This window comes from Equus quagga, chromosome 17 (genome assembly GCF_021613505.1).
Source record: "Equus quagga isolate Etosha38 chromosome 17, UCLA_HA_Equagga_1.0, whole genome shotgun sequence".
NCBI lineage: Eukaryota > Metazoa > Chordata > Mammalia > Perissodactyla > Equidae > Equus > Equus quagga.
Window position 1 is genome coordinate 24,070,830 of NC_060283.1, and position 26,235 is coordinate 24,097,064.

The window sequence follows — 26,235 nt, forward strand, 5'->3', positions numbered from 1 at the left end:
ACTTTTCAAGGGGACCAAATTTTGCCCCTAGACTTGTTTAGCTTGGTGGACATAGAGGTTTGGTCTTTTTTTTTTAATGAGATTTGAATGTTTTCTGCTACAAAAACTGGATCCACTGCCCTCTGTTGCCACAGATTTACGTTACCTTCTTTGAGTCAGGAGGAAATAGAGTTTACAACTTCTCATATGGCTTGCACTCCCACCTCTCATTCTATTTCTCTCCCTGCAAACTCACTTTTCTGGCCAACATGAGATCTCTTCAGAGCAGAAACGCAGTCATCTTTGTATTTTTCCACCCCCCACCAAAAGCTCCTACCCGGGCATAAGCCTTCAAAAAAAGTGTGAGCTAATTTAATCTTCCTGGCTGCTTTTTGCACCTCCAGGCGTTAGGGGGCGACAAAGCCCCAGGTGGCTCCTTGGCGGTCAACGGAGGCCGCTCCCGACGCGCACGTCGACGTCGACGTGGGGGGCGGGGCCGCCCTGTGCGCGGTGACTGGCGGCGGCGCTGGCGGCAGCTGGCGGCGTAATAGTGCGGGTCGCAGGCTTGGAGAACTTCAGAGGCGGCGGTGGCGCCGGCGACGACGACGACAGCAGGAGCGGGCCACGGGCTTGTCGCTCACCATGCCGACCGTGGAGGAGCTTTACCGCAACTATGGCATCCTGGCCGATGCCACGGAGCAAGTGGGCCAGGTAAGTCCCCGAGCGGCCTGCAGGGCCCGGCGCTCCGCGGCCTCTCGAAGGCGCTCCCGGGGCCGGGCGGGCGCTGCTGCCTCGCCCTCCGCGGGCTCCCGGCCGCCCCGGCTGGGTCGTCGGGTGGGCCCTTCTCTGCGAGCGTAGACTCCGGCCTCCCCGCGGGGAGCGCGGTCCCGGTGCCGGGCTGCTCTGCCTGTTCTCGCCGTGGCGTTTCCCGGCTCCGCCAGCCTTGCCCTCCCGATTCCTCTGAAGTCTCTCTCCTCCTTTTCGGGGGAGCTGAGTCCCTCGGAAGATTAGATTGCGAGTTCCCAAGAGGTCAGAAATGTCTGTCTCGGGGCAAAAATCTGCTACTCGTTTAGGCAGAGTGTTCCGGAGACAGAAGTTTGTAATAAACCAGAAGAGGGCCCCTCTCGGCCAGACTGCAGCGGGGGCGCACCATTTCATTATCGAGTCCGTTTTTTGAGCGCCTGCCGCGCACCAGGCGCTGTGCGGGGCGCTAGAGTTTCAGGATAGACTCGTGCTCTCCCGGAAGGCACAGCGAGAGAGAGAGACTAGGGATAAGCAAATACATGAGAAAGATGGGTTCTTTTTTTCCTCCCCCGTGAAAAGCGTTGTGAAGAAAATAAAACAGGGCGGTGCAGTGGCGTTGGGGACGGGAAGGGGGAGATTGCAGCTTTCCGTAGAGTTGTCTGGCAAGCGCTCCCTGCAGGATTTGTCCCAGACACACTTTCAGCACTGTTGAATTATCCGTACCAAACCGTTGATTCTTTGTGACTTTTCAAGTCCTGGAGTACTTTGAACTTGAGTTGATAAGGGGGGGGGGGGGGGGAAGGGGCGCGCGCGCCTCTGTTTTCTTAGGAAATGAACCAGGCTCTCCCAGAGGTAATCTTGATCACTGTTGCTAGAAATCCTATGCCATATTTTTTTAGTTTATACAACTTCATGTGATGCTTCTGCTAACCTACCCCCTGGACGATCGCAGAGTCTAACAACATTAGCAAAGCTGTGGCGGTACCCCTCCCGCCCGCTTTTCTTGACATGTGTCATTCGGGTAGAATCTTTCTCAGCCGAATGAAAAACGCTTTGATGTTGGAGCCTTATTTTCGCTTAATGCATACTTGTGAATATAGTAGTTTCAAGGATCAGATGATTTTCCTTCCCTACAGATTTCCGTGTCAGTAGGGAATTTTGACATTATCAGTGAGAAAGACATACCGACAGTCCGTCGTAGTTGTATATAGTGTGTGTGTGAGGTCGGTTGTGAAGGAGAAATTTTCTGCCTATTAAGACGAAGTGGGAAAAACTATGGTCAGTCATAGTCTGAGTTTGTTGCTATTATTCCTCGAAGGAACTAGCAGTGAAGATATTTTCATTCGTTGTAACTGAGCTGAAGATTGTAGCAAACAGCTCTGCCCAAAATTGACTTTCTTGCATGTCAGCAACCTGGATGGGAAAGAAGCTAGAACAGTGATTTCAGTCAGTTTGTAGATGGTGCTCTCCCGAGGTGTTTCAGGAATCTTCTGGGGACACTTTGAAACCATATACATAGTGCAGTCCCATACCCCCAGCCGCAGTGCAAAAAAGGTAGGCAGCCACCTGCTTAGAGTGTGTTAGGGCAAATAGAAGCCAAACTGGGATATGTATATAGTATGAATAATTGAGAGTTGCTCTCATTTCTGTGTCCTCTTTAATGATAAATACCAGATTATATGGAGAGCTCTCCCTCAAGAAGTCAAAAATGTCTTTCTCAAGGCAAAAATCTGCTATGAACTTAGGAAGAGTGTTAAGGAGACAGAAGTTTGTGAAAAACCAACAAGGGGCCTTTTGTGCAACCTTTAATGAGGGCTCACGATTTCTGTGATTCAGTGTTTTTCTGAGTGCCTACTGTGTACCAAACATGGTGGTGAGTGCTACAATTTTAGCATAATTCTCTGTAGGTGACAGCAGATCAGTACTTTCATGACACTGTAGTGACAGCTGTCAAGCAACTATTTAAGACAAAAAGACCTGCATAAGGAAGTGTAGTGATTTGTTCAGCCTCAAACTGAATTCTGGGAGAACTGAAGCTGGACTAAACCAAGATGCCTACTACTTCTGCTGTATGGTAGACTACTTCGTCCTTTTCAGAGAAAATGACTAAAACTGCTCACCAAAAAAGATGTGGGTTTCAGCCTACTGCTTGTGAATTTTAACTAGTAAAAGCAATGGAAGGGATGCCATTCACATTTTTTTGAGGAGAGAAAAAAGTGTTTACATTTTTAGTATATAGTAAAGTCTGATTTTCATGTCAACTAGGAGATTCACAGTTGAGACGTAAGTTACCTGCCAGATACCTGTCTGGCCACTTCTGAGAGGGTATGTAAGTTTCTTCATGTCGAACTTCCTCCTTTTGTTTTGGTTTTCACCCTTTGTCAAAGAAGTGAGTCCCGCGGTTGCTCGCCTTGCTGCCACGAGGGGAGTGCCCTCTCCACTGTTGTTAATACTCCTTTCAGAGTAGTGCTCTCTAAATATATCAGGAGAAGCCCAGGTCAGCTGTGGTTTCATCAGGTCATTTCCCTTAAGCAGATCAGATCTTTCTCTTTTTGAACTCCTTGGCACCATCTATGTATTTATTAATAGTCCTTCAGGTTTGCGCTTTATTTCATGTGAGGACCTTTTTTATTCCCTTAACTAAATTTTAAAGTCTTCAGGTTAAAAGCTAAATCCCTTTATTTTTTAGTTTTTCTTGAACTGTACCTTGCCCTTAAGTAGACATTCCTTCCTCAGAGTTGAAGAAATATATTCAAAGAAGGAGCAGATATAGATAGATAGATAACCAAAACCTGTTTACAAGTATTCTCTCTTCAGAATGAAGAAGGGAACTTTACTTTATACACACACTCAGATTCACACACACGGATATGAACCATGAGCATGTATTTCCTAATAGGCAAACTGCAGGTGATAAATTCTAAGTGAAGCACTTTGTACTACCTCAGAACCTTCTAGTCCTCTGTTGTCTTTCGTCTTGTGGCTCCTGTGTTGCCCCTACATACTCAGCCTACCTCCCCAGCCCCCAGTGTGCCTCTGTTCCTCCTCCACATTTCCTTCCTCTGCAGTATGTGCCTTTACCCCCTTCAACCTCCTTTTCCACTGCACTCTGCCCAGGGCTCCCAACTGGCCATAATAGAGCAAACCATGGCCCACCATTATTTTAAATTTTGTTTCAAATTTTTGTGAACTTGCTTAATTTTATTTATTTATGTGAGGAAGATTGGCCCTAAGCTAACATCTGTTGCCAGTCTTCCTCTTTTTGCTTGAGGAACATTGTCCCTGAGCTAACATCTGTGCCTGTCTTCCTCTATTTTGTATGTGGGTTGCCGCCACAGTGTGGCTTGATGAGTGGTGTAGGTCTGTGCCCAGGATCCAAACCCACGAACCTGGGCTGCCGTAGCAGAGTGTGCCAAACTTAACCACTATGCCACCTGGCTGGCCCCTAATTTTAAAATGTAGATACTGAATTTTACATTATGTAGTCAAAGGTTTTTTAAGGTTTGGAAAAAAAAAAATACCAAACACCTGTTAAGGGACTGTGGCAGTTAGGTGGTGTAAGATTAGATCAGGATGATGCCTACACTCTGATTTCTCCTGTTCTCTTACACTGGAGTACATTTTGGCTCTTTAGGGTGGAAGAGTGTTCATAGTTCATGAAACACCCTTCATTTGCTACCTTTTCTTTGTAGGGTTAAGCTAAACTCACAGACCAACCAAGTTCATAATCCCTCAAAAATATATAGTAACAACTTACTTTAGAGTCAAATGTAAACTAGATTTATTAATTGAGTATGAGGAAGAAAGTAATAATATAGCTTACCTTATGCATTTCTTTTTATGTCATTCTTGAGAAATATGTTCGTTGAAACCATATCCTTTCTTTTCTAAAATAATGCTTTATTTCTTGAAGGCTGCATCTTGGACCCAAACATGGCTTTACGTGGCACGTCACTGACAACTTAGGCATATTGGTTGTGTTTTGACAATCAAATCACAAATCTTTTAGAATGTATCTGCTGAATGTGGATCAAATTGTAGCTGACTTTTTACTTGAAAATATCTTAAGAGATTTCTTTAGAGTTTGCTTCTTAATTTAGATATTAAAAGCATACACAAATACACAGTCTTAGAAATGCATTAAAAGTATTTACAATTAAAGCTTCTTGTTAGGATCACAGATCTGTTTAGTTGAAATATACAACTGTGTTGAAAAAGGAAAAATAAGCAGTGCTGTGTAATATTTAGAATATTTTATTGTGGTTACAGTCCTATCTGTCACTAAATCACTGTGATCACTGAAGATATCACTTATATCTTGTTTCCTACTTTGAAAAGCAGAAGTAATTACTACTTTAAGGAGATTGTGTAAAATGTCTTGTCCCTATGCTATAGTTAGAAGACATCATTCAAAGAGCTGGCAAGGAAGAATGTCATTTTATTTTGCATTAGATAAAGGGTAATTAATTGAAGTCTACTAAAACTGTCTGTGAAATTACTTGATAAAACTGATGCCTACCAGTGGTAGAATCTTTTATTTCTAGCTTGAATCTATTAAAATGTTATCACTTTCCAAAGGGCTTGCCGTGTTTGGGATGCAGCATCACAGCCTATATGCCGTGTGGAGCCTGTATTTAGGGCTCATTTTACTTTAGGCAGTCCTAGGTCTGGCAGGCTTTTCTTTCTCTCCTCCTTTGTTAATTCAGATCTCAGAACATAGTTTGAAAGACTCCGGTTAAAGAAGCTTCGTATTGGGCTCACATCTTGACTTTAGAGCCCGTCAGAACGATTTTCAGGTCCTGGATCTGCTCCTGAACTCTGAGCCTCGGTTTTCTCATCCGAAAAGTAGGCATAGTGGTCCCACCCAGCTCAGGATTCTTGTGTGGTGCATACTCAAGGCATTGCTCAGTCCGTAGTAGGCTTTCAGTGAGTGTTGCAAATGATTCCTTTTATTCTATTCCAGGCTTTCTTTCTTGGCAGGGGGATGGGTTGTTTGAAGCAGGGACTCCTCATTGAATTTTAGACACCGTAACGACTGCCTTCAAAAGGGTTTATAAGTAAAGCTTTAAGTTCGAGTTCAAGGAAATTGAATTGTAATACTCTACAAAAAGGATGTCAGAATTGTTCGAGACTTAGCTTCCAGACAGACTTCCTAAAATCCACGAGGCAGACCGCAGGAATGTAAAGTGGTAGAGAAGTCAGCTATGATTTTTCAAACCTTTGTGCTAAAAAGTATATAATATGCTTTTGAAGTTATAATTCCTGAAGACTGATTTTGTGTCTGCATTTCAGGAGGAAGCTGACCTTATTCACAGAAGTTTCTGTTATTTAGGAGTTGGTGTTATGTTTAAGATAGTAAAAGGAGTGGTCATTAATCAGTTGATGCAATTTATTTCTTAGAACTAATTTTTAGAATTTATGTTTTTTAGATAGATAGGTTGGCAGTATATGAACTTTTAAAGTAATCCAGTAATTATGCAGATTATATTAAAATCTGTACCATTAAAAGATCTAGGGGCTGGTGTGGTGGCATTGTGGTTAAGTTCACGCACTCCACTTCAGCAGCCTGGGTTTTGCAGGATCAGATCTCGGGCATGGACCTACACGTGGCTCATCAGGCCATGCTGTGGCAGCATCCCATATACAAAATAGAGGAAGATTGACACAGCTGTTAGCTCAGGGCCAATCTTCCTCACAAAAATAAATAAATAAATAAAAGGAAACAAATGAGCTTTGAATGTATTATTCTGATAAAAAGTTAAATATATGACATTAGAATCTGTCTTAATCCAAAATTGGCTGGCTATATAGAGTGGATTACTGTTTTCATATCCTAAAATATGAGGCAAAATAAAGCTTCCTAACCTTCCTGGTATTGCTTAGTTTCAGGAATGTATTCTCTCCTCCTCCTTCAAGGTGCTAACTGACAACAGACAAATATATTTATGTACGTGTAACACAATTCTTTGAGAACTGGATGATATTCATTACAATATTTTTAAGCATGATACAATCACGAGGCTAGGGTCAGTAATCAATAGGATGAAGAAGTGTTGGTAAACCGACAAACTTACTTGCTTTTTCCACTTAAAATTATTGCTGTCCTTCTCTCTTCTCCAACTTACAAATAAGGCCTGGGGAGTGGGGGAGCAGATGGTAGCAAGGTAGGTGTCCAATTTAAGCAGTAAAGCTCCAAGAATAAGCCCTATTTCTTAGCCGATGTAAAATTTTACTAATTTAAAGCAGACTTGAACAAGTTGGTTTTTGCTTCCCATCCTTCAAAATTGTGTTTCTTTTCTGCTTTATTCTTTCTTTCAGCATAAAGATGCCTATCAAGTGATATTGGATGGTGTGAAAGGTGGTACCAAGGAAAAAAGATTAGCAGCTCAGTTTATTCCGAAATTTTTTAAGCATTTTCCAGAATTGGCTGATTCTGCTATCAATGCACAGTTGGACCTCTGTGAGGACGAAGACGTATCAGTAAGTTTATAATTGACACTTTTCCCTAAGCTTTCAGATGCTTTTCTTGCCATTTTCAGACACTTTCTGTGTGTAGCTAATGTAATTGATGTACCAGTGATATCAGTGCACAATAGAATTCTGCAATATGGTCTGGCTTGATGGCATGCTAGGGCTTAAATCTACAGTTGAGAAAATCTCTTAGTTCTTTTACCACCTTTCAACTGTGAAAAATGCACAGAATCACAAATTACTTTGTTTTACTTATCTGTTACCCAGTTAAAAACAGGTTGGGGCTCATCTTTTTCTTAAATTGTTATACATTGTGCATATGAAATTAGACTGTTTTCAATCAGTTTATGCTTGCTTAGACATTTAAAATACTAATAGTATCACATCATAAAATATAGTTTTAACGCCCCTGAATATTTTGCGTAGCAGAATAATAACTGATCTATGTAATAATTGTATGTGATTACTAGAATAAGAAGAAATCGTTTTTCCTTGGAACAGAATTAACTGTTGGCATTTCTCGCTACTGATACAGGTTCCTAAGAATTTCCAACTATTAGCTTCTGGTTTTTCAAATGAAATTGGTGGATCACCAACATTTTATGCAGAATTTGCTAGATATAACTCCTGTATATTTTTGTTAAACTAAGCCACAAATTTGGAATTAAGTATGCAGAATATATTCATAAACATTGTATTAACTAGTCAGTACTGAAAGTTCTAAAGTAAATACTTAGATACAGCATTGCGCTGTCGCCCTTCTTACCCTTCAGAACGTACTGTACCGTATTATGTGCCCAGAGGTAGTCAAACCCAACAGTTGTATACAGTTGGTATATAAACCATTGTTTATAGTCTCAAATCTGTCTGCTCCAGTCAGATAATTGTGTTTAAAGTCCTTTTCCACCACATTTTGTTTTAGTTATTCTGTGAAGCTTGAATATTAAATTGGAACAAATTATTTCTAAAACTGCTAGAAATCTCATTTTATATTTTTGTGACTTCTGCCCCTAATTATGGTTTTTTTGTGGTTTTGGTTTTCTTTAAAGGTTGGGGTGGTTGTTTTTGTTGATGATAGTGTTGGTTAATTTTTGTTTGAAATCGTATTCAGATTCGACGGCAAGCAATTAAAGAGCTGCCTCAATTTGCCACTGGAGAAAATCTCCCCCGAGTGGCAGATATACTAACCCAGCTTTTGCAGACAGGTAAGGAATTTTATTATCACCATTTTATCTAAATATAAGTTCTCTCTGAAATAGTGACTGTTTTTGGCTATTTTTTTGGCTGAAGGTACTACCTCTGATAGAAATTAAAATTCTTTTTCTCATTCAATAGTTTGAAGCTTAATGACTTGTGATTATCTCATTCTTTGTGTTGTTTGTTATGTTTTTAATTGTCTATGAAGGTATAATTACTGGATTCTTTGGGGAATTTTGATGCATCATGATTCCCCCACCCCCCACCCCCAGTTTCTTGTATTTTCTTAATTGTACCATCTTAACATACAAGCTTTCCAGGTATTCCAGATCAAGTTCTCTACCCTTAAAAGGAAGATGTATTTTCTTGGTACTTGAGAGAAGTTCTTAGTTATATGTCTCCTCTCAATGTAATCTTTGAGAAACCATTGAATCTTAGGTTTGAAAATGAAGCCGATGATATGTTTCATTTATTTTATACATTCTACCACTTTTTCTCTATCCAGACGACTCTGCAGAATTTAACTTAGTGAACAATGCCCTGTTAAGTATATTTAAGATGGATGCAAAAGGTAAGGCCACTTCTTGTTCTGAGTTGTGTTTGATGTCTTAAAAAATTCGGGAGCTCGGCATTACTCATTAAGGATAAAGTCTGGGATTCACCCAGAGGTCTATTTCATAAAAATTCTAAGTGTTCTTAAAAAAACTGCTTAGCTCAAGATATTTGTGACTCAAAAAACCAGCAGAAATAATTGCAAAAACAGACCAAACTTTTCCATTAGAAATCTGGTGGGAAACTCCCTTTGCCACATTAGAGAAATTCTTCCAAAATACCTGGGTTTATTTATTATTAACGTAAGAAAAGGAAATTCATGCTCAAGCTGATTCTGAATCCATGAACAAAGCATGTGATCACTCTTGTGGTTAGGGCTATAGAAATTTCAAACTAATTTAGCCAGTATCAAAAATACTCAGGATGTTTATTAACTCACTTTAGAAGAAATATTATAAATTGAGTTAAATTTGAAAACTTCGTTACAATATAGGATTGACTTGCTACACACAACTCTTGTTTTCTAGGGACTTTAGGTGGCTTGTTCAGCCAGATACTTCAAGGAGAGGACATTGTTAGAGAACGAGCAATCAAATTCCTTTCTACAAAACTTAAGACTTTACCAGATGAAGTCTTAACAAAGGAAGTAGAGGAACTTATACTAACTGAGTCTAAAAAGGTAAGCTTCAGTCATCATTTCCTAGAGCTTCTCTAAAGCAAAAGAACATATTCGAAATTAGCAGTATTCATCAGCGCTGTGTCTAGCTTGTGTATAAAATGATGTCTCTCAACAGAAGTACCATAGAACTTCAAGCTTTTTTTATATTGTATTCTGCTCTTTAGTCACTGGTTATGATGAATCAAGGTGTTAATTTAAAGGGATGTGATCACATTTAAATCCTTTCTGGTGTTATCCTCAAAATTTATGCGTTCTTCAGGACTCTGTACAAATCATTTCCTTCAGGAAATTTTGCCTAATTCCAACCCCTTCCCTCAGTTTTAGAATATTCTCCCATAGTATTCTGGATCACTTCAAAATGAAAATGAAATCACATTGAAATGCACTGTTCTTTCGTCCTACCCCATGACACTGTAAGCTCAAGAGACCATGCTTACTTGTCTGTGCTCCCAGCATCTAGCATAGTTACAGATGCCAAGATTCACAGGGTGTGTCACAATTAGCTTTTTACTCATAAAGTGCCAAAGTTTGGGAATAATGTACTTTTTTTAATATGTTCAAGAAAATTCACAATTGTCTCTAATACACCACTCACTTCCTTACTGATAAGATTTTTTCAGTGCGAGAAAAAGGAGCAGCTCTCCAGCTGGGAGTATCGGCGTGTTTCACCTGAGCCCCAGCCAGCACTCTGGTGGTGCACGCCATGGTTGCTTGCTGCTTTGGTCAGTGAACAGAAAGGCTGATGCAGAGCGCTTAAAATAAGACTTGCATGGTCTCCTATTTTATATGCAATTCCCATATTAATGTGAATAGGCTGCTTTTAAATATAGGGAACTGAAGCTGATTTAACAGTTTACTACAGAATGTCTCAGTCTTTTTTTGCTATTAGCCCCTGAACAGCTTTTGTAGACACTTATTTCCTTAGCTGCTCTCTCATGAAATTTTAATGCCACAGGTATCCTCTATCTTTGTTTATGTACTGTATGTATGTCTGTGCTTTATACATAAAAAAGGGTAAAATTTTTCAAGAACCAAATTTTGCCCCCATGGAGACAGAATAGCTCCCCCTTAAGAATGCATGCTTTACTCTGAAGCTAAAAGTTGTCTTCTCATCAGTATTTCAGAAACATTAATAGCAAACTGACTTTAGTAACTGAAATTTGCTAGTGTTTCAGTATTGATCTTTCCCGTTCAAATCATAAAGACACTATTGTGCTGAACTGTCTCTTTCCAGGTCCTAGAAGATGTGACTGGTGAAGAATTTGTCCTGTTCATGAAGATACTGTCTGGGTTAAAAAGCTTACAGACAGTGAGTGGAAGACAGCAGCTCGTAGAGTTGGTGGCTGAACAGGCAGACCTGGAACAGACCTTCAACCCCTCGGACCCCGACTGTGTGGACAGGCTCTTACAGTGCACTCGGCAGGCGGTACCCCTCTTCTCTGTGAGCCCTTTGTTTTACGTAGCTGGGACTTTGATTACTCTGAGTTTCTATTTCTGTAGATATTCAGTTGAGCATTCTCCTCAAACCTTTGCATAAAAGTATTAACACAATGGAGTGAATATTTACTTTATGGAGGCCTGCGTGGGGTTGCTTAGAGCCCAAAGCAGGCAAGAAGTTTTTTTAAAGTCTTGCTTAGGGACTTTGAGAAAGTCTTGAGAACTTTGTATCATGCTTTTTAGTTTGGCTGAAGTTTCTAAAACAGTTGCTTTAGTAATTTAACTTTTTTTTCTTAAATTTTCTAACAGAAAATTTCTAGGTAAATATGCTCTTTATCTCTGGCTTTGTGCTTCCTCTGGCCTTGAGGTTTCTGGGATGTGAATAGCATAGTTTGAAAAACACAGTTTAAAGGAGCCCTCCTTTTTGAGAAATGTACAGCCTGAAATTCAGCACTGAAATTTCCCCCCAAATATGACCTGAGAATCAAGGAAGAGTTCGAAGCTGTACAGATGCCTCAGTGCTCCAGATTACTTTGCAGCAACTTCTTACTGTCTGTTGGGGTTGGTTCTGGGGTCCTCTGGGGTATGCACCATGTTGTATTTGTCGCCACAGTACTTGATGCTGAGGTGCTCAGTTAGTATTTGTTGAGTGACATTTTACTATTATATTTGAGAGAATATTTCTTTTTTTGACAACTCAGTGTTCTTTGGATTTTTACAGAAAAATGTGCATTCCACGAGATTTGTGACTTATTTCTGTGAGCAGGTTCTCCCTAACCTGAGTTCCTTGACTACCCCAGTGGAAGGTCTCGATATACAGTTGGAGGTAAGAAAAAATTGCTGCTTTTAGCACTGAAAAGGCATTCCCATATTTTAACATAAATGTAAACCACTAACTTGGATCTGATCTCTAAGAGAGTAAAGGTCTGGTGTAGCTAGCACTCTACCCCAGGATCAGTCACATAGGAGTGCTTTATGGAGTCAATGAAAGTTTGCTGCAGTGGGAAAGCACTGCCTGTAGTTTTCATTATTATCACTCTCTACCTCTGTAGCCTTAATATTTTTAAATAAGGTGTTTAATTCATGACAATTCTCATCTCTCTGTCTTACAGAGTCAGATTTAAGCTGGATTAACACAAAATATCCTTTATCCCCTCTCCAAAAGAACTGACTGTTCTCTCTCCCCTTTGTATCTCAACTGTACATATATATGTACATATATATATGTATCTCAATGTACACTATATATGTTTTTCACAGCACATGTGATACTTTACATTTGTTTCTCACTCCACATTTAACCTGATTCATCTCTGTATCCCCAGAATCTAGAGCAGAGCCGATTCTGAATGGCACTTAATGATTGTTGAATTGAACTGGAATATGGAAAAATGTGCCATTTCCCTCATAGGTCTTTGGGATAGAGAAGAGTCTCATGTGCACTGACACTATGGTTTGAAGTTTGCTTCAAATGTCCTGGGGTTGTCTTATCAGACTGGGGTTGAGTAAAGCAGAGATGAGCCTCAAGAATAGTGGCAATTACCAGTTCTTGGGGTTAGTACCCAGAGACTAAAGTTAATAGCAAGTGAGGCCCACACTAAGTGTTAGTAAATAATTCTTTGCCATTAAGAGTTCTTCCTCAGTGTGTCTTCATAGTACATTATTAACCTCTAGCAGAAAGTGTCGTGTGCATTCTTCTCCTTACTTCTCACAGACATAGTGAGTTGTGAGATCTGGGTTTTAGGGTCTGCCCTGCCACTCACATACATTGTGACTTTGCCAGGTCACACAATCGCCCTGACCTTCCGTTTCCTCAAATATAGGGCTGCATCTCTAAATTCTTTTTCCAGTTCAAACATTATGATTCCATAAAAGCATAATTGAAAAATAAGCAGTCTTAAATACTTAACTAGAATCATTCTTGTTTTATAGCCCTTGCTCATTCAAAAAAACGACAACAGTGAATTGTGTTTTTTAGGTATTGAAACTGTTGGCAGAGATGAGTTCATTTTGTGGTGACATGGAAAAGCTAGAAACAAATTTAAGGAAACTGTTTGATAAGTTATTGGTAAGAGCTCTTTTCTTTCCTTATGGCATAGTCAGTATATAGCCCCAAAGTCTAATAGCGTAGTATTAATTTCTGGGTTATGGAGAACTTGCTTTTGAAATTTAGATTAGACAGTAATTCTAGCAAGTATTGTTAGCTGCTCAGGCCACATGTTGTCTGCTTTTCAAAAAAATATCTGTTTTAATCTTTGGCATTTCTTCTGTTGTTGATGCTTGGCATAAAATATAATACAGGATTTATATTGTAGGTCTTTCTGCTTTCCCTTCATCAAAATATTTTTTACATTTGCTCCAGGTCACCATCTAGGTGCTGCCCAAGACCAAGTAGCTTTAGCAACCAGGAAATAAAGTCATTTAAGTCATAATTGTAGAGAAAATAGGCCATCTAATAAAATCATTTTCAGCATTACCAAGTGATTTCCTTTTGGATGTGAGCAGTTGTGTGAGTGACACAGTGATCAACGTTAGGCCTGCAGCATGAATTGAGTCATCCAACATCTGGTGCTCTTCCAGACCTGTCGTACCTACTGGGCTGTTGTAACACATATTGAATGCCCGTGGCATTACTTTGAATGTAAAGAGACTAAATACTTAAACTATGGACTAATATTCAGAAAAGATTTTTGGAGTTAGCATAATGTGGTAGTGGTTAAGAGCATCAACTGTTGATGTCAAACATAGATTGAATCCTGACTCTTCAGCTTACCCTTTCACCATAGGAGAGTTACCTAAGCTCACAGAACTTCAGTTCCTTCATCTGTGTAAGTGCCTAATAAATGTTAGCTACTTTCATTGTCATTAGTAGTAGCAGCAGCTGTAACATAGCTTAATCTGGAGAGTTGACAGGCTACCTCATTAATCCAACAGGTAAAAGAGATATCTTATGAATGAAGTATTTTAAGTTTTCTAAATTTCTCACCTTGATAGTTTTTAATGCTTCAGGTCTTAGAAGCATGCGCTATAATTACTTGAGTGTATGTTTCTAATTATTTAGAACAGATTGCAAACATCTCTATATTTTCTCTTAGGAGTACATGCCTCTCCCTCCAGAAGAAGCAGAAAATGGGGAGAATGCTGGTAATGAAGAACCCAAGCTACAGTTCAGTTACGTGGAATGTTTGCTGTACAGCTTTCACCAGCTGGGCCGAAAACTTCCGGATTTCTTAACAGCCAAACTGAATGCAGAAAAGCTCAAAGATTTCAAAATCAGGTGATGTATGATCGAAGTGGCCTAATCCTTGGCAAAGGTGATGGCTGTCTTGAAGCTCCCTGGGTTTTGTTTTCCTTTTACAAGCTCTTTCTCTCCACCCTGCCTCACCCCGGTGGAACAGAATGGAAGATCCACAGACCAGGAATGTATATAAACATATGATAGCTGTGGCATAACAAATCCATGGAGGAGAAGGAACTTTTTAAAAAATGGACCCAGGCTCTCCCCACTTGCTTTATGATCTTGGGCAGCTTCCCTAACCCCTCTAACCACCCCGCTCCAGATTTTCCTCACTTCTGAAATGATCATAGTACCTGCCTCACAGAGTTGTGAGAATTAAATGAGACAATGAGTGGAAAGCTTGGAGCACAGTGCCTGGCACATAGTGGGTACTCAGTAAACTGCAGCTGCTATTATAGTGTTACCAGAGGAGCAGCACTGGAGAAGCCTATAAGTAGTTTTCATGAAGACACTTTGTACTGAAACATTCCATTAACAAATTCACATCTTAAATTCTGAAATGCTTGGCCACTGTATCATCTGTTACTGTCCTCTACTCTTTGGTAAGACAGAGGTTTAATACTTGGTGATGCATTTGCTCAGAAGAAGGCAACTTAAGAAATTACAGGGGGCCGGCCCCGTGGCCGAGTGGTTAAGTTCTCACGCTCTGCTTCGGCAGCCCAGGGTTTCACTGGTTCGAATCCTGGGCATGGACATGGCACAGCTCATCAAGCCATGCTGAGGCGGCATCCCACATGCCACAACTAGAAGGACCCACAACTAAAAAATACACAACTATGTACTGGAGGCTTTGGGAGAAAAAGGAAAAAAATAAAATCTTAAAAAAAAAAAATTAAAGATGAAAAAAAAAGCCAAGTTGTCAAGCAGAATTCCATGAAGTCAGCAGGATGGAGTTATGGTACCTCCTTTCTTCACATATTACCTGGGAACAAACTGGAAGAGATTACTTCTAGAATTTATAATAAATTCTCAAAGCTGCAATTTTTTATTTTTAACTGGATCCGGGGGTACAAACAGGTCAAACACTGGCTTGTTAGCAGATAAACAAATGGAAAGTAAGTGACTTGTCTAAGGTCACTTGACCTTCAGTTGACCAGCGGAGACTGGTTACCAGGCACCTGATTCTAGTCCACGGCCCCTGCACATTTCACCCTGAGGTAGAACGTGCCTTGCAGGTTAACTCCACAAGCTGCTTAGCACAGCGCTATAGGTCTTTCTCTTGCCAGGTTGAGTATTTCCTTTATCCTATTTTTCCGAAAGGAAAACTGCTTTTACTTATTGTGTATCTCCTGTGATCATGCATTGATAATTTAAAAAAATGACGTCAAAAAATGACTCTTTATTGGTAAAGATCATTTAGCTATAGCACAAGATTCTTTGAGTTTAAAAACAAAGTTGAAGTGATGATTTGCTAATTAACAAATACTTCTTCATTTAGGCTGCAGTACTTTGCACGGGGCCTGCAGGTTTATATCAGACAACTTCGCTTGGCTCTCCAGGGTAAAACGGGCGAGGCCTTAAAAACAGAAGAGGTAAGAATGCTGGGTCACATCTTGTAAGGAAATTTTTATAATAGCCACCATTTAGTACATATTCAGACTGAATTCATACATTGAAAAGTAACATTCAACTTTATTTGAACTGGTGATACAAGTCTATATTGAAGATATAATATGTTAGAAGATTGCATATTTAGTTATTTGCTGTTATATTTTTATCATTGTGGAAATGTCTTAAATGTTTTCGATGTTTGTGAACAGTTTGTTACCAAACTTGGATACATACCAACCTTTCACTAGGGTCTCATGAGCAGCACATTTTGTTTAAATATTTGATTGATGGTTGTGATGCTTTTAATTTCACTGTTTTGAAGCCCAAATATTAATTTACATTAGAAAAAAAGATTAACCTGCCAGTTCTATACCAAACTATATGTGTGTGTGTTTGGGGGTTTTTTGGTTTTTCCTGATCTCACCTATTTTGATCAGTCTTCATCTTGGTCCTAATGAAATATTTTAAGTTTTCGTTGTGTCTTCCTATAACTTAAACTGATTTCTTTTAAAACAACTCCTATGTGCACATGATCTGTCCCTTACACATTTTTCAGGTAAATTGTAGATAACACTTTAAATGTTCTAACTTGTCAAGGGAACATAAAGATTGTTTGCTTTCTTTGCCATCTCTACAGTGGTTTAGAGTCAAGAAATAGAAGTAAGCGTTATCTACAGATGTAAACCAAGGAATTCTCTAACTGTAGAAATGATTCTGAAAGAGAAAAACAATTACTCTAGTTCTATATGGGAATGGAATATGCATCATAAAAGTATTGGCCTTTTAATTTAATTTTGTTTTTCTTTTGCAGAACAAGATTAAAGTTGTTGCATTAAAAATAACAAATAATATCAATGTTTTAATCAAGGTAAGTCTTTGTTTCTTACCCAGTCCTCCCAGCTAGCTAGAAAATTAGTGCAAGAGATTTTCCATGTGTCTTTAGGTCTCTGATGGTACTGTTTAAGGGGACATGCCATTGCACTCTAAAAGTTTGGCCTTTTAAAGCTTTCTGCTTTTTATGATACTGAGTGAAGTCTCTGCAGCTATTATAAAATCTTACGTTACGTTGTTTTATTTATTTAGAAGTTATTATGGAAGATACTGCAAACAAAGGGAGGCATGCAAATATTCTCTGGCCCAAAGCATTGGAGCAGATATATTTAGACTCAAATTTCAGACTTAATGCTATTGGGTCCTTTTGAACCGTCAATAAAATCCTGCTTTGCTTACACTTAGAATGGACAGTCCTATGTGGCACATGAAATGTTTTCCTGTGGTCTTTTCTGTTAACTTGTCTGTGTAATAAATTGAGAGCTTTCTGTTACTCTAGGCTGTGGTGTGCCTTACCATTAGGCCATAAATACCCTTAAGTTCTGTTTTCCTTCCCCAAGTATCTACTAGCCTAAATAAAAAACTAATAACTTGAGAGAACAAAAGAATCACAACGAAGTAGCCATCATTTGTTACTACAGGTTAACAGTACTGCAGCCAGATAGGAGAAAGAAATGATATTTGTAACACCTAGAACACAAAGCCTGTCAGTAACAAAATTGGGACTAGTGGTTATACCTTAACACTAATCTGGTAGAATCCCATGGAATAATTCTTTTTTATCAGAACAGAGAGGGAAGCTTTTCAGAGAAAGGAACGGTGAGACATTGAGGGATGAGGTTAGATATTTAAGGGGAAGAAAAACATGATTAGCCAGGCCTTTAGTTTTGTTCTTATTTTGAACCACTCAAAAATCTGCGAAAGCAAATGCAGATGACACACTGTATTTTCCTGAAAGCACCTGTAAGTGTGCTTAAAGTGTGGTGACGGCATCTATGCAAGAGAAAGATTTATTTGTTGACTTTGTTTATTAAAGTTGATAAATATTGACATTTTATCCTGGAACTTGAAATGACATTTAGAAAAAACTTAGCTGCCGTTTCCTAAGTGAAGGGTTCAGAATGACATTAATGAGGTAAGAGATGCAATTTGTAAACAAAATTGTCCCTGTTTACTTTTCTCTTGCAGCTTTTTTTAGCTCCTTATTTTTGTCACCACCAGAGCAAGAAGGATAAATTAAAGCAGCTTCTCCTAAAATTAATCTTTAAGATGTGTCTCCCTGTTTTCTACCCTGGTTAGACTTCCCATACCACCAAATATATTAGAAATCTTGTCTGATTTTGTCTCTTCAGGATCTCTTCCACATTCCTCCTTCTTATAAGAGCACAGTAACATTATCCTGGAAACCTGTACAAAAGGTCGAGATTGGGTAAGAAATATATATATATAAAAGGGATTTATGGAGGGCCAGCCCCGTGGCCAAGTGGTTAAGTTCACGCGCTCCGCTTCAGCGGCCTGGGGTTTCACCAGTTCAAATTCTGGGCACGGACATGGCACCGCTCATCAGGCTATGCTGAGGCGGCGTCTGACATGCCACAACTAGGACCCACAGCTAAAAATGCACAGCTATGTACCGAGGGGCTTTGGGGAGAAAAAGGAAAATAAAATCTTTAAAAAAAATAAATAAGGTATTTAAGTGTTCTAATATTTATGATTTATAAATATGAAAATCCGAATTCAGATATTACATTTACTATACAAAATGGGCCATTATTAGTTAAATGATTCTTAAGATGTTAAAATATGAGTATTAGAAGCATGACTTAAAATATAAAATCTAATTCCAGTATTTATGAAATAAACTGGGGGAACACAACCCTGGAATTTTCAGGCTTGTTTGTACTCCTGTGGCATAACTAGATTTTCTGACAAGTTTTACAGAATGAGTCACTTGCATATAGTCTTTGAAGCCATGTATTCCAGATTATTTTAAAGCCTTGTAAATGCCCTCTGACAGGGTCTGCATAACTAAGGCTCAGTTAATTTGATGACGTTAGAACGTTATTTCCTTTTTTCTGATGTGACTGTCATATTTAGGATGTCTTTTATAGCCAGTATGCTAAATCACAAGTCTATTAATGGCCTCTGGTATAATAGAATGTTTTTTTTATTGCTTTTCTTTCTACTCTATAGGCAAAAGAGAGCCAGTGAAGACACAACTTCCGGTTCACCACCCAAGAAGTCTCCAGCAGGACCAAAAAGGGATGCCAGGCAGATTTATAATCCTCCTAGTGGGAAATATAGCAGCAATTTGGGCAACTTTAATTATGGTGAGCGTTTCCGTTTGGGTACAAGCAATATGAGAGATTAAGCAGGAATTGTGTTGTACTTGATTTTAATTGCTGATCATCTATAGTATCGTACCTCTTTTGGGTGATTTTTCTGAGTTAGCATGAGCACCTAGGACTGTTGGGAAAACAACTTATCCCACTCCTTTCTCATCCACCCGTGTGGACACACTGAATTGAGCATGCAACACTAAGAACTTAAAAAAGAAAAATATGCCTTTTGTATTCAGAGGAGCCAACAGAAAAAAAAGGAAGTTGGCGTGAACCCATCCATTCCTGGTTTTCCTGCTCTAGCTTCAAGGCAAGACAGTCTGTGCATTCTCCCTCAGGGATGGATATAGCGTCTGGCAGATGTGGTATTTATTAATGATCCTTCTTCAACCTTGTCAGTCTACTGCTTGTCCTCCCCTCTTCTGTGTTAGTTCAAAAGAAGTCATAGCAGTGGAGTCAGATGTTAAAGCCTCATCTGGCAAGGAAGACATGTCCCACTGCAGTCTCCCCCACTGCCCGGGGTGCAGTGGTCCCATCACCTGTAGTCGTTGGTGCCAGGAGAGCCTTCCCTAGTCCATTCCCGCCGAGGGCAGTTGAATAAGAAGTGAAGTTCGTTTCTCATTGACTTCCATCCTCACAGATCTTTTCAAAGAAGAATGGATGAAAATATCATTTAATCTTGCTTAAGAAGACAAAGTGTAATAACAATAGCAACTAAATATGCTGTTAATTGGTCTTACCAGTCAGAATTAATTCTGCAGTAATTGTTACAAAAATAGTACATTCTGAAGCATATAGTCTCTGTAATTGTTTCCAAGGTGAGATAATTGTGACATTAAGTAAATTCCTCCTACAATAACTAAATTCCTCTAATCTCTGAGCAAACAGAGTATAGAAAAACAATTTTAGATTGTGAGATGAACCCTTCTACCCCAGTCAGACCCTGAGGCAACTTTAGTGTAGGAAAGATCACTGAATTATTTCACTTATATAATAATATGTAAATGTGCCTCTCTTTTTTTACCTTAAAAATAGGAATAACACAGAGCTCTTAAAAACTTCAAGTAAGGGGGAAAAATACTTGAAATGAGAATATCTGTGGGGGCTGGCCCCATGCCTAGTGGTTAAGTTCAGCACACTTGACTTCAGCAGCCCAGGTTCGGTTCCCAGGTGCAGACCGACACCACTCATCAGCACCCACACTATGGCAGTGACCCACGTACAAAATAGAGGAAGACTGGCACAGATGTTAGCTCAGGGCGAATCTTCCTCAGCAAGAATATGTGTGAAAATGGAAAGGATTCTGTTACCTCATTTTACCAAATATCAGTCACACTGTCATCTGCCACTATATCATTTAATGTGGTGTCTGTCAGAACCATTCTTAACGTTAACTATTATCTCAGATACTGTCTTCATTCAACTTAAATGAAAATAATCGAGAGCTACGGCAATACATAAAGAACCATATTCCTTTTCCCTTTGGCAAGTCAGTTACTCTTGAGTTTCCATGAGGATTCTGCCCTGTGAAATTCGGTGCCTGCCTGGTAGTGAGAATCAGATGATATAATGTGTGGGAAGGAGAGGGGAAAATGCAGAGTCTTGGGATTGTATGTGATTTGTTTTAGTCAAGATGAAAATCAAGGAGTCCCAACTTCACTTGTTCCATAGTCATCAAAGTATCAGAAGGGCAAAACACGCATGGCTGTTAATTGTCTTTTGTGTCTGGTGTTAAGAGTACTGCAATATTCCTAGAAGGTCAACCTTGTAATTGGGGTGCTTATCATCAATTGAATTACAAAGGAAAGTAAACTCTGATTATTCTTCTTGGGAAGTAGGAGCAAAATTCCTAATACTTTTTTACATTTGGGAGTTGAGTGTTATCAGGTTATAGGTATTCTCACAGTAACAGTTTGAAGAGTTTTCTTGCCTTTCACCCATTCAGTTGAGAACACTTCTTGGTACTCCAGATAAGAGTGGGTGGACCTGTTCTCCTCCAGATTTTTCCCACCATCTTTATGTCCATTTCTTAGAGAACTGGCACTGTGTCGGGCAGAAAGAAGCATGTTGTTTTTTTCTGGGATGTCAGTGCTGACCTCAGAATTGGTGGGGAAAAAATGTTTTGTGCTCTTAAAGTCTTTAAGACATAGATTTTATTACCCGCGTTTGGCAAAATCATCATAATTCCACTTTTCTGTGTCAGCCAAGCTGATGTTTTATTTTTCCAGGGACGACAGGTTGGATGGTTTTTAAAAAAAAGTCACAGACACTGAGGGTTGGGAAATTTATTGCTTTATTAGAGAAACAGGTAGTAGTAATATTACAGTGAATGGGTCTGTTGCAAGTGAAAAGGTCTATTTGTGTCTTTCACCCTTTGCCTTTTAGAATATAAAAACAATTTTTTTCTTTTTTTGAGGAAGACTAGCCCTGAGCTAACATCTGTGCCCATCTTCCTCTACTTTATATGTGGGACACCTGCCACAGCATGGCTTGCCAAGCGGTGCATAGTCTGCACCCAGGATCTGAATGCCAAAGCAGAGCACGTGAACATAACTGCTAAACCACCAGGCCAGCCCCTAACAACAATTTTTAAAGTATAATTTTAACTGGGAGCAGTGGTTTTTTAAGTTAGTGATATAAGCTTGAAACCACTGAAAAGATCATGAAAGTGCAGAGTGGTCCATCAGGATTGGAGCCCTTCAAAAAGAAGAAAATTTGGAGATTCCCTGTACTGTAGAAATGGCTGCATGAGTTGCAGATCAAAAAGAAATAGCCAATATAGGCTAATACCTTCATACAGTGTATTTACTAAACTCATTAGATATAGCTGAACAATTGAAGGTAACCTAGTTCTTCATATTAAAATTGAGAAACAATTGAAAGGGTAGAGTTTAGTAGTTTGTTAGGTTATTGCTAATAATGATATCTAAGAGGATGCTAAGTGTGTTGATGTTAAATTAACTGAGAAATGAAGGTTTTATAATGAGTAAGGGAGGGGGCAAATGTGCAGACATCTGCATAGATGAGGCCCAGGTCTTGAACAGTCAAAAATGCAGGAGTTAGAGCCTACGTAAAGGTTGCTGCACTCCCTGGATGCACCCGCGGTTACTGCATCTATCACTGGAGCATCTTGCCCGCAGACTACCTCTGGTTTTCTGAATGTGTTCACTAGAGTAATGAAGGGTGATCATTTCATTTAAATGGTCTGTATACTGATGAACTTAGAAAAATGTGTCATGACATGAGGTGACTTCAAATCAGATCCCAGTTCTATTACCCAGATCAATACTGGCCAGGCAGGGGAAAGGTCCAGTTAGTTTTCTAACTCAGAGTTTCTGGAGGGAAAAAAAGAGACATCAAAATATCACCCAAATAAGGTAACTATATTTGTAGCCATAATGCCAAAAAATGGATTGCAATACTGGAATCAATAGGAATTTTTCAAGCCTCCAACATTATGGATCAAAAATGGCCACATCAGGTTCTTTTTATTGCTCCTAACAAGATTCCTGCAGTGAGGAAGCTGAAGGTTCAGTGCCGAGATCTGGTCTCTGGAGTTAGAAGTTTGAGCCTCTGAATTCATTTATGTATGACAAAAAGTCCAGCCTTGCTGATAACCTCAATTTTCTTCACTGGAAAGACTCCTGTGAGGAATATTTCTCTGGAGCTATAAGAGACTAACCAATGAATCAAAGACTCATTCTACCGTGTGACACAAGTGACTTGACTTTTCAGTAAAAGATGTCTGATTTACATGAGTAATCCAAACACTGTATCAGCTCTGTGACAGCGTTCTGAGCAGCTCACACAGCTGATAAAGCACTAAGAAAAGCTGTCCGCATTTATATCTACATTTTTATGTGCCCAGGTGCTTGAAATATTGTGACCAAAACAAATTGCCTGTTGGTTGCATTTGAAAAGTGTTTTTCAGTCTAGCCTCATTTTTCAAAATTGAGCATTATAGTTTAAGATATTTTGCATTTATGGCACTAACTTCTGAAGCCCAGTGGCTCTTCTGTTAATTCCATGTTAAAAGAGAAATTTTTATAGGTGCATTATTTATCTTTGGTAGTGATAGGCACCAAAATAAAGAGCTAAGAAATGCAGTTATCACAAAATTGTCACCTTGAAACATCTTTGTTAATGGGATACATTTAATTGAGTACGTCCTATGAGTGTATTTGGCAGCTTGCCATACGTGCTTTGGTGTGTATGTTGCCCTGGTTTAATGCACAGATGGACTTTGTAGAGGGACTAGCAGAATACTGGTGCGGTTTTATAGAGCCCACTGCTACGTTCAGAGCTACGAGCTACAGTTCTGTGTTTGCTGTACCCTGAAGTCCTGAGCAAGACCTAAACCCTTGTTCGCTTTTTCGTAGAGCAGAGAGGAGCCTTCAGGGGAAGTAGAGGTGGCCGAGGTTGGGGAGCACGAGGAAATCGTAGTCGGGGAAGACTCTACTGAATAAGACATCACACTCTTCAGCATTGTCATGAGCTTAATATACTTAAATTCTCCTACTCATTGGATTGCCGGGGATGTCCCTTTAAAAGGACTGCTGCCTTCAGCTAAAAACTTAATGTTCTTTATACCTTTGTATGTATGATCTACTTTTCTAACAGACCATGGTTGTGTCCAAGGTAAAACCACAGCGATATTTTTGGATGCTTTGTCCGCAATCTTGACTTGTTTTTGCAGTCTCATAATTCAGACTTCATATTGTGAATCTTTTATTTTTAAACATCTTGATAATTTGTTATTGAGAGCTGTTAAAGTCTAAAATGTAGTGAAACTCAGTCCATTTCTGATAACTGGTAAAGATCATCAGTTTTGAAAAGTTACTGATTTTCCTCTCCCCGTCTTATTTTTTTTTGCCCAATATATGGGGAAGAGTAATGGTCAATCTTAACATTTTATTTTCATTGTTTTTTAATAAAGCTGCTAGGCAATGGTGCAGCATTCCTACCTAGTGTTATAAAAGCAAAATACTTATCAGCTTTCTTAAAATGTAGAAATGACATTACATTTTTAGGAGGAAGTAATTTGCTTTGCACTGCTTACTTAACTCTTCTCCGTATGTTGTGATAGGAACTTTTGAATATGGGATCTTACTATTTGAATAGAAATGTGTATGTATAATATACATACATACATAAGCGCATATGTGTGTGTGTGTGTGTGTATATATATATATGCATGCTGTGAAACTTGACTACACAAATCATTTTTTTAAATTCCAGGAACGGGTAGTCTGACACGGTGATGATCCTCTTGAGGCTGAATCCATTATTGTTCTCTAGGTTTTCTTCCCAGTAGTGAGGATTTTGAGTCAGTTGCACTTACATGATTATTGTTATTTAAAACTAAAAATAAACAAAGGCTGCATTTTCAAATATAAATTTGGATCCCTGTTGGAGAAATACAGCCAAAATATTGAATCTGATGTACATATAGGTTTCTACAGGATGAGATAGAGTAATTAGAATTTGGGGATTTAATATCCAGAGCAACCCAGGAAAAGTGACTTGATAACATGGTGTACCAGTAAGTAAGGGATGCTCTCTGTTTGCTTTTGCCACTTTCAAGATTTTAACTTCTCAGGTTATTAATCAATTATTGTATAAGTTAGTCAATAGAATCTTTAGGTTAAAACAACAGATGGGGGGTTTGTGGAGTGTTATTGTCATGGGCATTTTTAGTAGCATAGGCCCTTTGCTCTGCCATTTGAATGTTTCATATATTTTTGTTCCACAGTTAATCTTCCCTCCCCAAGTTTGGTATTCAATTTAATGCCTGAATGACATTTTCTAGTAGTTTGACATATTCTTTGAGGAATAGTTTGTGATTCCAATGCAGGTGTCGTCATTACTGTTACCTCTACATTGGGAGAAAGCAAAACCCCTTTGTTAGAATTACTGCACATGTTTATGGAAGAACTATTTTTTAAAGACTAGAATGATACAAGTGAGCAAAAGAAGTTGGTCAGCTTGACTATGGAGTGGTGGCAATAATCTCTAAACATTCCAGAAGATTATGAGCTGAACCTAAGCTCCCTTGGAATCTGAACAGACATAGGAATATGGAATTTGCCATTTGAAAACTGTGACCAGGTAGTCTGGACCTCAGAGGCAGATCAGCCAGTGGCCTAAAGCCATTTCAAGTACAGAAACTGTATTGGGACTACAGTTATATCATTTTGAACGTTAAGTGTAACTTTTCCTCCTTTTCTTTTTTAAGCATATTTGTAAACTCAAAGCTGAGCAGGAGTGACTTGACTTTCTCAAGTTTGATACTGAGTTGACTGTGTTCCATCCTTTACCACCTCATTGTTCCCTTTTCCTTTCCTAAGGCAATAGTGCACACCTTAGGTTATTTTTGCTTCAAAAATTTGAATGAAAAACTTCATGCCATGGATTTTTTTTTCTTTTGCAAGACACCTGTTTATCACCTTGTTCAATTGTAAATGTTCCCTTATGCTTTTGAAATAAATTTCCTTTTGTAATTTTGTTTTGTGTCTTGATGTGTTGTTATTATGATAACTTAAAATTCTTGGATATTCATTAAACATTTACTGATTGCTTCTCATGTGCCAAGCAGTGTGGCAGACCATAAAAATACAAAGACAAGATATTTTTCTGCCTTCAAGGAGTTCGGTCTTGTAAGTTATCTTTAATCTTTTGGATTTATTTTTAGAAGCTAATACACTCTTCTGAAAAAAGGATTTGGTTCTTTTTATCAAAGAAAAACATCTGATACTTGCCAAGTCATTATGAAATGAATAATTTCCATCCTCAAGTTAATATGTAAAGTGGAACTTCTTAATTTGGCCACCAGCCTTGATTATAAAAAGTTTTCCTGAAGTAGCACCAAGGATGGTTAGAAGTGTTCTAAAGCCAGAGTTTAAATGTATCAGACAAGATAACTAAGTTCCCTTGGTGATCACATCCAGTCCTGTGGCTTTAATACCATCTGTATGCTGAGGACCGACAGTTCCTCTGTCCATCGCTTCTTGCCTGGAGTTCCATAATAGTCTTCTAATTGATCTCCCTGTTACACTTGACTCTCTACAGCCTGTTCGAAACAGCAGCAGACATCCACACCTCCACTTGAAGCTGTTCGATGGCTCCTCATTTAAAAAAAATAAATAAAAAACATTGCC

At 39.0% G+C, this 26,235-nt stretch overlaps 1 protein-coding gene across 2 annotated transcripts; it reads left to right on the top strand.

Annotated features, from left to right (window-relative positions):
* Positions 1-491: 491 nt before the first annotated feature.
* Positions 492-25,582, top strand: API5 (apoptosis inhibitor 5). Of its 2 annotated transcripts, none has more exons than XM_046643577.1 (14): positions 492-690; positions 7,042-7,203; positions 8,306-8,399; positions 8,897-8,962; positions 9,471-9,622; positions 10,857-11,063; positions 11,781-11,885; positions 13,038-13,127; positions 14,155-14,336; positions 15,796-15,889; positions 16,720-16,776; positions 18,092-18,168; positions 18,933-19,069; positions 23,458-25,582. In XM_046643577.1, the coding sequence occupies exons 1-14, from the start codon at positions 622-624 to the stop codon at positions 23,538-23,540; spliced, it is 1,575 nt and encodes a 524-aa protein (XP_046499533.1). In that variant the 5' UTR covers positions 492-621; the 3' UTR covers positions 23,541-25,582. The 2 variants fall into 2 exon arrangements, with proteins under 2 accessions (XP_046499533.1, XP_046499534.1); XM_046643578.1 differs by having other exon boundaries at positions 23,463-25,582.
* The last annotated feature ends 653 nt before the right edge of the window (positions 25,583-26,235 follow it).

What these genes read in the sequence shown, in the direction of transcription:
- API5 (XM_046643577.1), top strand. Translation starts at nt 622, where the DNA reads ATGCCGACCGTGGAGGAGCTTTACCGCAACTATGGCATCCTGGCCGAT. An exon ending in GTGAGGACGAAGACGTATCA is followed by an intron (nt 7,204 to 8,305) that starts GTAAGTTTATAA and finishes AATCGTATTCAG; the next exon opens with ATTCGACGGCAAGCAATTAA. An exon ending in AACTGTTTGATAAGTTATTG is followed by an intron (nt 13,128 to 14,154) that starts GTAAGAGCTCTT and finishes ATTTTCTCTTAG; the next exon opens with GAGTACATGCCTCTCCCTCC.